Source organism: Lontra canadensis, unplaced genomic scaffold (genome assembly GCF_010015895.1).
Source record: "Lontra canadensis isolate GAN:19392208 unplaced genomic scaffold, GSC_riverotter_1.0 scaffold762, whole genome shotgun sequence".
Lineage (NCBI taxonomy): Eukaryota > Metazoa > Chordata > Mammalia > Carnivora > Mustelidae > Lontra > Lontra canadensis.
In genome coordinates, this window is record NW_022631746.1 from 13,076 (window position 1) to 24,562 (window position 11,487).

The 11,487-nt window shown below is 43.5% G+C and overlaps 1 protein-coding gene across 1 annotated transcript; it reads right to left on the reverse strand.

Moving 5' to 3' along the window:
* Positions 1 to 795: 795 nt before the first annotated feature.
* LOC116863251 (putative protein ZNF720) lies at positions 796 to 10,602 on the reverse strand. Its single transcript, XM_032850738.1, has 4 exons — positions 10,542 to 10,602; positions 7,024 to 7,150; positions 6,214 to 6,309; positions 796 to 974 (listed from the first exon to the last, which is right to left on the reverse strand). The coding sequence occupies exons 1-4, from the start codon at positions 10,554 to 10,556 to the stop codon at positions 796 to 798; spliced, it is 417 nt and encodes a 138-aa protein (XP_032706629.1). The 5' UTR covers positions 10,557 to 10,602.
* Between the last annotated feature and the right edge of the window lie 885 nt (positions 10,603 to 11,487).

Below are 11,487 nucleotides of genomic sequence, written 5' to 3' on the forward strand. Positions count from 1 at the left end.
GCTTCTGGGGAGAAAACCAAGCCATCAGCACTGACCAGGCACTGAGCTGAGATCACCCCAGATACACCTTAGTTCACGTTCCTGAATGAAAGCAATCCAAATTTAGGTGAATGGGAACAAGGGTTCTGGGGTGGCTCAGTTGGTTAAATGGCCACTCTTTGTTACAGCTCAATTCATGATGTCAGGGTCCTGTGTTCAATCACGTCATCAGCTCTCCCATCAGCAGTGAATCGGCTTCAGGATTCTCTCTCTCTGTGTCTTCACTCTACTCACTAGTGTGCTCTAAAGTAAATGATTCTTTAAAAACAAACAAACAAACTGGGGCTCCTGGGTGCTTAGTGGGTTAAACTTCCAACTCTTCATTTCAGATCAGGTCATGATCTCAGTCTCAGGGTCCTGAGATTGAGCCCTGTGTCAGGCTTCAAACTCACTAGGGAGTCACTTTGAGATTCTCTCTCCCTTTCCCTCTGCCCCGCCCCTGCCTCTCACCTGAGCTTTCTGTAAAATAAATGAATAGATCTTTTCTTTATTTTAAACTGATCTGGAACTTATGTAAATACTTTTTTAAGTTAAGAAATGCATGGAAGACATTAATATATGTTATGGATTATATAGTATTGAATATAGCATTCTCACAATAAATCTGTATTTGACTATTTTTATTGGAAGATCATAAACAATTTCAGGCTTAACCAGCTTTTCATCAGGATGCCAGTGCAGGTGGTGGAAAATCCGCATGCACTAACTTGAAGGACACTCTCAATTTTAGGGCTTCCTTGAAACAGCTAGTTAGTTTCAGGGCAAAGTGTCACTGCCTTTGTGCCAGACACTGTGAAAGAATTCAAAGAAGAGACATTCAAAAACATCTTCCACATCCACCTCTGCTACAGTTATGTGTTTCAGCATAGACTGGCCCCTGTGACAGTTCTGGTCAATGGCGTAGAGAGAGTGCTGCCTTGGGGAGGAAGGCTTTCCTTGAATGAGAACAGAAATGGTTCAAATCAAATTCCCTATGTCCCATGAGATTTACACTGTCTCCTTTGCTGCAAGAAACATGGATTGCTCTCTGGTGCTGGGCAGTTATCCTGGGGCCAAGAAAATTCAAGTATAAGCACATGGCTGGGGGTGGACAATCCCAGAAAGAAGACATGTAAAAATCAGGTTATACTTGAGGTTGTCTGGGCTATTTCAGAAGACCTGAGCATCTGGATATATAAATATCTAAATATCCACCTTCTTTTCTGCATGTACACAACAGGCTTTCATGGTATTGCTGACCACAGCAGAACAGCTACTGAAAAATGTATTATCCTTCAACTGATCCCATGTTCAATATGAGCATACCATGCTACCCAACTTGAATGTTACCTGTCTCTACAACTCATACAAATCCTCTTTTCAGTCAGGTCAAGAGGGGTGTAGGGATAGCGTGGGCTCTGAAACAACATAGGGACAGCTACCCCAAATGTTGGGAAGACTGTCTGAAGCAGAAATCATCACTGCTAGTAATTGGTGACTGACTTCTCAATGAATCAGTGCCTTGCACATGGATCAGAGCACAGGATAGATTCACCCCAGGGCTGAGTGCAAGTGAGGGAGGGCACTGCCAACCACAGGTCCTCATGCTTGCAAGGTCACCCATCTACCCTGGATCAGACCTATGTTGGGTTATATTCCTGGGATACCAATGCTTTGTGGAACCGCAATACACACCTGGCTGGTTCTCACTCTTAGTGTCCAGTAGCCTTCTTCGTCTTCAACATCTACTCTGTCATGTGACATCTTTTAAGCTATGCCCACCATGTTTAAATCAACTAATACCCCCTCTCCACACACTCCATGCATCTGGGCCTCAAAGAGTACAATTATCTCTGTCATCCAGTAGCAACTGGTCCTCAGGACCAGCAGGGAATACATTACATCATGAGAAAAGCTTCACACGTCCCAGACAGCCACATTTCCCAGGAACGCTTCTCTGTCTCATCATGAATAGCTTCCTAAGGCCTTGCAGTGACCAAAGGGACCTCTCTACCACATCTTTGTTCACATTTCAAGAGTTTACCATATTTCATTTCCATAGCACTTACCTTCCTCTCAAACTGTCACAACATCATGTTTTATTTGTCCTCACAACTTCCAGTGCCAAATGCCTGAACTAATCCTGTGGCCCAGTGATGGATTTTTGCTTCTCTTCCAGTGCAGTGGTGACAACATTGTATTTAATACCCACATAAGCCTCACATGATCCTGTTATCAACTATTTACAATGGCACTAGAAAACTCCAAGCTACTCCTAAGGGTAGGCAAGGGCCTGCCTGGCTTAGGTGGGAGGGGGAGTACAGTGACAAAGAGGTTTCCAGAACACAGGAGGGAAAGTCAGCTGTGATGCTTCCATCACTGAAATAGAGATGAAACACAAGAACTGGACAGGATTTGGGAAGAAAGGAAGTACAATTTTTCTTTCTAGATTCAGAGTCAGTAGTGTAGCCTTAGACAGGGGTCCTCTCCCCAGATGAAGAATTCAGGTCAATGTTTCAGCCTATATCTGTTTCAGCTCTTCCATTGGGCTGCCTCATCACTCCTTACAGAACACTGTGTTCTGTTTAAGTTAGAACAACCAGTCAGCACCCAGCCCTGTTCCATCTTTGTTTCCTTCAAATAAATGTTAAAAAAAAAGAAAAAGAAAAAGAAAAGAAAAGGAAAGAAAAGAAAAGAAAAACAAAAACAAATACCATGATGCATGAAGTCTCCATGTTTTTACCTAATAAGTGCGGACACTGAAGTGACCAACATGGATGACATCACTTCCTAGAAGGGAAAAGAATAACGACTAAGGAACTCTTACTTCTCCAATCACAAAGGAAGGAGTGATGTCTCAATTTAACTAAAGGAATTTATAATGCCCCCTTGAGAATTACTCTCACATTTAAATTAAATGTTGAATACCATGTCATTCCATGGAAACTCTTGTTAAAATCTCTATTAAGGTAGGTAAGCAATAGGTCAACACAGGAATAAGGAAAACAGAGTAGATCCTACAGGAGTAAAACCTAGTTATGTAAGAGACGATTCACATGGGGAGATTCTCAAATTAAGACACATGAGATGTAGTAAGCATAATTTCAATACAATACAGATAAAACTATTTCTATTATGAATCCAGAATCTCTTTACTTGCTAGGAAATCATCAGTTTTCAAACTTGGAAATGACCTGGTTTGAACCAAGATTCCTTTTCCTTCTGAAGATATAGGTACACACACGTAAGTACGTACACGTGCTTCTTCCTACTTAGTTCTGGGACTTCAAAATCTGTCTTTAGCTTAATATGACACATTGCATTCTGTGCAGATCAAAACCCTAAAACTCTCCTTGTGCTCTCTATGCTCACAAAACAACAGGAGAAACATACAGTGTAAAATTTGATCGATAGTCCTTGAGAATTGTGTAGCTGTGGCTTATCATTATATTTGTAGTGACTTTGTTCAATTAGCGATCGTTAGGTAGAACCCTGGGTATTAGATGGTGAGCCATGGTTCAGGACAAGAAAAAGAAACTAACATTTACAAAAACCATTCATGACAATCCTTATCAAAATCATAGCAATAAAGAAAATCTTATAATTTTGAAATGGAGAAATATACTCAAAACCATTCTGTGAGGTCAGCAGTACCCTGTTATCAAAGCAGTATAAACAAAAGATAAAAGGCTAGTTTATCTGACGGAAACTTCCGCTACTCCGGCTTTCTTTGGAAACTCATCTGCATATACAAAATAGAGTCAAAGGAAAAAAGGAATCACACTGAAAATAACTGTCCCTCTCTAGAGATCCATCTGCCCCTGAATCCTTTCAGGTCTGCTAACAAACACAGTTAACCATTGAATAATGTCCTTTTCATGAATAAAGTTCCAGTTAGACACAGAGAAGTTTGCTTGATAAATCCAGTGCACTACAGTAAATGTCTTTTCATTATGATTGCCTTCATATTTAATTTCTTCAAATTACTTCCTTATAAAACTATGGTATATACAGCAGACCACATACAAAGAATGGGACGACTCATGACATGTTATAGTTAACCCATCAAACACCACAGATGAAGAGAGACTTTTGAAACACAATGACAGGGATGCCTGGGTGGCTCAGTGGGTTAAGCCCCTGCCTTTGGCTCAGGTCATGATCTCAGGGTCCTGGGATGGAGCCCCAAATCCAGCTCTCTGCTCACCAGGGAGCCTGCTTCCCCTCCCTACCTGCCTTTTCAACTACTTGTGATCTCTCTCTGTCAAATAAATAAATCTAAAAAGAAACACAATGGCAAATCCACTTCATCTTGTGCAAGAGCTCCTACAATATCACTAGTAGGGTTCTCAGCAGTCTGAAAAGGAATGGGCCCAGCATAACATACTCAGGTACTCAAAGATTAAAAAATAGTCACCAACAATACTTTACCGAGCAAAATTCTTTTCCACAGAGGCAGAAACGAAGACATTCCCAAGTAAAAACCCGTCTAAGCTTACCAGTAGATCTGTCCCACAAGAACCATTAAAGGAAGTCTTTCTAGATGACATAAAAGGATTTTACCCAGAAACTGCAACCACATGAGAACACAGAGCTCTCCGCTGAACATAAATATGTAGACAATTACACAAACCTGCTGTGTTGTAATGAGATACCAGTCACGTTTATTTCTGCTACAGAGCTTTGTTTTGGAAAAAAAAAAAAAAAGAATAAAAATCTATATGACCTACAAGCGTAGGTCATAAAGTATACAACATAAAAGAATTTGTGATGTCGGTAACAAATTCGGGAGGGTGTGCAGGGGTGGAGACAGGAAGAAGTTTTCTATATAATTGACACTGAGTTTTTAAAAAGGTTTGTTTCAGGGCACCTGGGTGGTTCAGTCAGTTGAGCCTCTGCCTTCGGTTCAGTTCAGGATCTCAGGGTCCTGGAATCGAGACCCACCCCAGGCTCTCTGCTCAGCGGGGAGCCTGCTTCCCCCCTCTCTCCCTGACTACCTCTCTGCACTTGTGACCTCTCTGTCAAATAAGTAAATAAAATCTATTAAAAAATAAAAATAAAAATAAAAGGTTCGTTTTACAGCTAAGTTGTTTTAACAAATCCCTAAGGTAACCACAATGAAAATACTCATAGAAGACACATAACTCAACGACAAAGGTACCAAGACATATCATGGGTATTAATCCTACAATTAATTAGATAAAGTGTATCTTTTGTATTTCATACCAAAATATGATACAGAAGTATAAAATATTTGAAAATTACTCTGAATTCAAAAAAGTCTTTCTCTCATGCAGAGAATAAAAATTCACCCACAAATACATGAAGAAATTAATTCTATATGGATGACAACTCACCTAGACATGGTACAACATTCACTGACCACTCACCAAGGAGACAAAAAGTAAGGGTGACACAGTATATATGTGCAACATACAAATACAAGACAAAAACACACATAATTTACCGACAAAAAGCATAAAGCTCATTCTTTTTTGTTATCCTCACATGGTCTTGAAATATGCCGAAATATACTGAACTGAAAATTCTCTTCCTGTAACAACCTGCACAGATAACACCCAACCCACACCTAACTAATGTCGTGGAATGAGCCAGACAAGGAAGCACATTCTTAGGAAATTACCAAACCAGAATAAGAGAAAACTGAACTCGTGAAATTCTAAATAAAACACTGATGTATGACAGAAAAGGAAAACTTCTATATTACCATAATTTTGAACTGTGTCCATGTACCCATGAAAAACAAGCAATTGATTGGCATGTCTTCATGGACTATAATATTGTGAAGAATTCTCATTAAAATCAATCATAAACAGTTATAAATGAAAACTTTATGAACACTTAAAAAGCTTGAAAGATGTGTATTATGGTATTAATATATTCATTCTCCTCCACAGAATGTAACCCTATAGTCCATTCGGTTAAGACAGAGGAAACAAACAACATCTTCATTTCTGAATAAATAAACATCATAGATGTTGAAAATATGTGGAGAGACTCTGTATATGAAATTAATATTTGGGATTAAATTCTGATACATTCTGAGGAAAGTAGAAGAAAAAGCTCATGATTAATTTCCCATGAAGCAACACTGCATTACTGAACACAAGGATTTCCTTCCTCCTTCAGACTTGGACCTCCCCTCTGTCATCTGCCTCATTCGTTCCTACCTACCTGAATGGAAGCCTCTGGTCTCCTTTCTCTTCACATCCCAGAGGTGCTTCTCTTGCTCCAAAAACATGATCAGGTCTGGCTTTGACAGAAGGAGACCTGTTTATGAGGAAAAAGGATAACGACTCTTGCTGCCAATTCTAACTTCCCATCAGTCTTGTGTTCAGGAGAGAAGAGACGATACTGTACAATCCTGGAAAATGGTTTCCCAAAAGCTGTTCCCCAACAGTCCCTTTAGAAAACACAGGAGGCGGGGCACCTGGGTGGCTCAGGGTGATAAGCCTCATCCTTTGGGTTAGGTCATGATCTCAGGGTCCTGGGATCAAGCCCCACATCAGCCTCTCTGCTTGGTGGGGAGCCTACTCCCACCCCCCACCCCCCCGCTGCCTGCTTCTCTGCCTACCTGTTATCCTTCTCTGTCAAATAAGTAAATAATGTCTTAAAAAAAAAAAAAAAAGAATACACAAGATAAATTTCCATTGTTCACATCCTGACCTAAACTTCCAAGTAGTAGACATAATAAGAAGGGGAAATTTCAGTTTAAGATGTGAGAAGCACCATTTATGTCACTAAAGGTTGAGAACTGCCACTCATTTACACAAGCAACGATGTTTGCTTGAGGAAGGAGAAACTAAGGCTGAGAAGGAAACACCATGAAGATTTTTCTCTCCATCTACAAAGCACTACTTATTTCCCTTTCTGCCTGGATCTGAATTCTAGTCATTCCAAGAGAAATATCCGAAAAGACAGTCTTCACAGGAAGGAATAAAACCCTGAGTGGGCTTTGGGAAATGTGGAAGGAATCTTCCTCACCCAAGAAGAGGAGGTGTCCGTAGCTCTCCAACATCACATCCCTGTACAGTTGCCGCTGAGTGTGGGTCAGGAGTCCCCACTCCTCCTCAGAGAATTCTATGGCCACATCCCTGAAGGTCAGCAGTCCCTGTAATAAATACCACAGTCACCAAGTGGCCACTGACACAGTTCACGATGTATCCTAAGATGAAAGTTGGAGTTAATGTCACCAGCTAGAGCCAGATCCGACCTTTCCTTCTCCCTGAGATGGGTGTGCAGTTAACGAAAAACCTATGGGGCAGAGGGCTGCCCGGTTGAGACTTTCACTCCCAGAAGTCAACTCTATCCACTACACAGAGGTGACAGCCCTCCTTGTCCAGTGCAAAGTGTTGGGATGTGGGAGAGAAGCCAATGGTCAAGCAATTCTAGACATGTTTTGATCTGAAATATTGGGGTTCTGGAGTGAATGATGAAGAAAGGATTGTTGAGATAGCCATGGTAAAAACACTGTGGTCCTAATGGAAGTGGAGAGGACGGTAAGCAGGACTGGTTCTATGCTTTCAGGTGGGGAGGAGGTGAGGGATAGCAGGAGGCTCTAAGGAATTTGGAAGCAAGTTTCCAGGACCCTCAGGGCCTCCCAGCTGGTGTTTTGATGAGGCCACTCACTAGTTAGTTAACACTTTAGTCTGGAGACCCTCCAGATATCTATCAATGGGCACCAAGCTTGAAGGATGGTGCCTGAGCTACATTTGAGGAATGGAGTTCAAGTTTTCAAAGCAATTTTCATATGTTAAAGAGGAATTACAGGATCCTGGAGGTCTATTGTTAGGCTAAGACTGCTTTTTGCATCCAACAAAACATTAACCTTGAGGCAGTTTTGAGTTCCCTGAGGAATGTCCTACTCTGCCTTTCTCAGGTATTTACCAACAGACTAGAAGTTGAAGGAAATTTAATTTTATCCACACCTCTTCTGATTTTGTTCTCCTCCTCAGAAACTACAAGCAAGGGGGACCCAGATAGTTCAGCTGGTTAAGGGTCTGCCTTCAGCTCAGGTCATGATCTCAAACTCCTGGGATAGAGCCCTGAGTTGAACTCCCCACTCAGTGGGAATCTGCTTCTCCCTTTTTCCCTTTCATCACTCTCAAGTGCACTCTCAGATGAGAAAACATTTAAAAGAAGGAAGGAAGGAAAGTGAAAGAATGAACCTACAACAAGCTAAATACAGAAGAAATAGTTTACATCAGAAATGCGACAGTTCCTGCATATTCCTCAGTATCCTATGTTCCTTACAAATATTAGGAGGGAAAATAGGTACATGATGGGAAAATCTGGCAGACAGCACCAAGCCAATAAAAGAAGTTCCCATCAGGTGAATGGAAACAAATGTTATCAGCGCCTAATGCACATCAAAGGACACATCATCACTGGTATTTCCACTGGACTGAAAACAGGATTTCAGAATATAAATCTGATTTTGGAAATACAGTAGCTATACCTAAACAACTGAATCACTATACGATCTGTAGAGGCTGCTTTTAGGCAAGGAGGCTTGAGCAAAGGAATGGAGGAAGGGCCCCAGTGATCACGGCTGAGTCCAGACAGGCCCAGCAGGGGACCCACCTCAAAACTACCAAGACCCTAAGAAACCAATGGGTTTCTGACAACCAGGTACAGTGCGCAGAAGTGAGTAAGTTCCACAGGGTCCCCAGAACTCCTCACCTTCCTTCTCCTGAAAAGAAACCCCCACACACTGCCCCTTGCAGACAAGCTCTCCTGTGTCCCCTGCCTACTGATCTCTTAGGTCTTCAGGAAACTTCCACCACCTTTGCCCTGCTGCAGGGGAATTCCGGCAGTGCTGCTGGACGGACTTCCAGCTAATCATGGACACTCGTCTGGGCCCCAAGCAACTGAGAGAGACACTACACTGAAACAGCATAGCGTCCCTGTGCTAGAAATAGCTAGTTTACTCCTTTCTTTTCTTTGAATTTTTAAGATTTATTTTTATTTTCATCTTCTTTAAAGGTTATATTTATAGGGGTGCCTGGGTGGCTCAGTGATTTAAAGCCTCTGCCTTCGGCTCAGGTCATGATCCCAGAGTCCTGGGATCCAGCCCCGCATGGGGCTATCTGCTCAGCAGGGAGCCTTCTTCCTCCTCTCTCTCTGCTTGCTTCTCTGCCTACTTGTGATCTCCATCTGTCAAATAAATAAAATTTTATAAAAAAAAAAAGATTATATTTATAGGGGCAACTGGGTGGCTCAGTCAGTGGGCATTAGCCCTCTGCTCAGGCCAAGACACAAGGTCCTGGGAATGCCTCCTACACTGGGGCGGTGGGGGAGTGTCTTTGCTCAGTGGGGAGCCTTCTACCTCTGCCCATAACACACCCTACTTGTGCTCACTCTTTTTCTTACAAATAAAGAAATTTTTTTTTTACAAAGACTCTATTTATTTCAAAGAAAGCAAGTGAGAGAGCACAAGCAGGCAGAACAGGAGAAGGAGAGGGAGAAGCAGGATCCCTGCCCACCTGGGAGCCCGATGTGGGGCTGGACCCCAAGACCCTGATCATGACCTAAGGTGGAGGCAGAGGCTTAACCCACTGAGCCACCCAGGTGCCACAGTAACTAAAATTTTGAAAAAATTATTGTATTTATTTCAGAGAGTGAGAGAGAGACCACAAACAGGCAGAAAATCAGAGGGAGAGGAAGAAGCAGGATCCTTGCCCACCTGGGAGCCCGATGTGGGGCTGAATCTCAGGTCCCCAAGATCACGACCTGAGCTGGAGGCAGAAAGCAGACTCTTAACCAACTGAACCACCCTCGATCCCCAAGACTGATTTGTATTTTAGAGGAGACGGGGAAGGGCAGGAGAAGGAGAGAATCTTTAAATGGACTCCCCTCTGGGCACAGAGCCAGAAGTGGAGATACCAGTTCAGGACCCTGGGATCCCGACCTGAGCTGCAATCAACAGTCCAACCTTAGTTGACTGAGCCCCCAGGCACCCTCCTCTAGTGGACTTTAAGTAGAATATCTCTTTCACCTACTAAAGATGAAGACACGCACACCCCCTTTCTTAGAATGAGAAGTTTCCAAGTTTTGTGGACTCCTACTCATCAAGTTTATGTCTGCATTTCCTTACTCCCCAGCTGCACACAGCTGATTGAGAATCCAAAGGAGCCCGAATGAGAAATGATTTCCCTCCCTGATATCCCAGGACCAGACCTCATCAGCCACAGGAATCTCAGACTCGACACCTTCCCCTCCGGATCTGCCACCGACGGAATAGTGTCACTCCTCGTGGGACTTTAAGTGACAATGACTGATGCACTATCGAAGCCAGGTTGGGGACACAGGACAGAAGGCTCTGGGACATAGAGAAGCATTCTAAAGACCTAACCGTGAGTATCACTTCTGACCAGATCTTAAAAATAGGTGAACACAGAAGCGAGAAGTACCCAGATTCGAGGCATCTACATCTGCAGCTTCTAAACGTGAGGGTCTGTGGAGAAACAGAGGACACGGCTCCGCGGGGACACCAGGCTCACCTGAGAACTGGCCATTTCTGCCTTCGCCTCCACCTCTAGATTTCGTCCTCACGAGGGATCTGGGGGGGAATCACAGCTGCATCAGGAGAAAATGCCCTGAAATCAAGCAACCGACCTCCTTCTCCTCACACCGCTCGCCCGTGGGCAGGACTGTGTCAGACGCAGCTCAGAAACTGTGAGCTCCGTGAGGACACCCATCCCTGCATTTTCCTCACCTGCTTTGTGGGGAGGGAGGGGTCCCCTGCCACCGCCACTCACAACTTCAGCGTCAACATCGGAGCTGAGGGCTGCATGGACCCGACCCTCCCAGACTCCTGGAGCAGAAACCCTGTCACCTCTCCAGGACCAACGCCACAAATCCACTCTCAGACAGGCACTGAAAGCCCAAAGCCCTCGGGCTCCCCCCCTAGTCTTGCCAAGAATCTCCTGGAGCCTTAATTAACACAACAGTGTTGTTTTCGGCCAAACCAACTGACAGAATCTGAGGGGGAGGCCCGCAGAGAAGATCCTTCCTGAAAACTCCACAGGTGACCCTGCTGGGAAGGAACTGGGGAGGTGACTAGGCCAAGCAGGGGAACCAAGGCTGGGGCTTGGAGCAGAGTTCGAGCCCAGCCTTCTCCAAAATCAGAATTTTGGGAGACTGACACTGTCTCCCTCTTTCTGCTACACAAAGGGAGACCCCTGACAGACTGAACTTTCCTGTATAAATGCAAATGTCTCTTTCAAAGTAACACAGGATTTCAGAGCTTTTCCTTTATCTGCCTTTGATTCAAAATAACCAGCCGAAAATAATGCTCAGGCCAAGGAGACATATTTTTGGGTAACAAAGAGTCCCCTTCAGTAGGTGTTTCTGTTCATAAGGACCTGCCACACAGTTGTCCACAGTCCGTCTACTTTTTACCCTCCTGTCAGCAATATAGGAGAATTCGAATTCTCAGCATTCTCA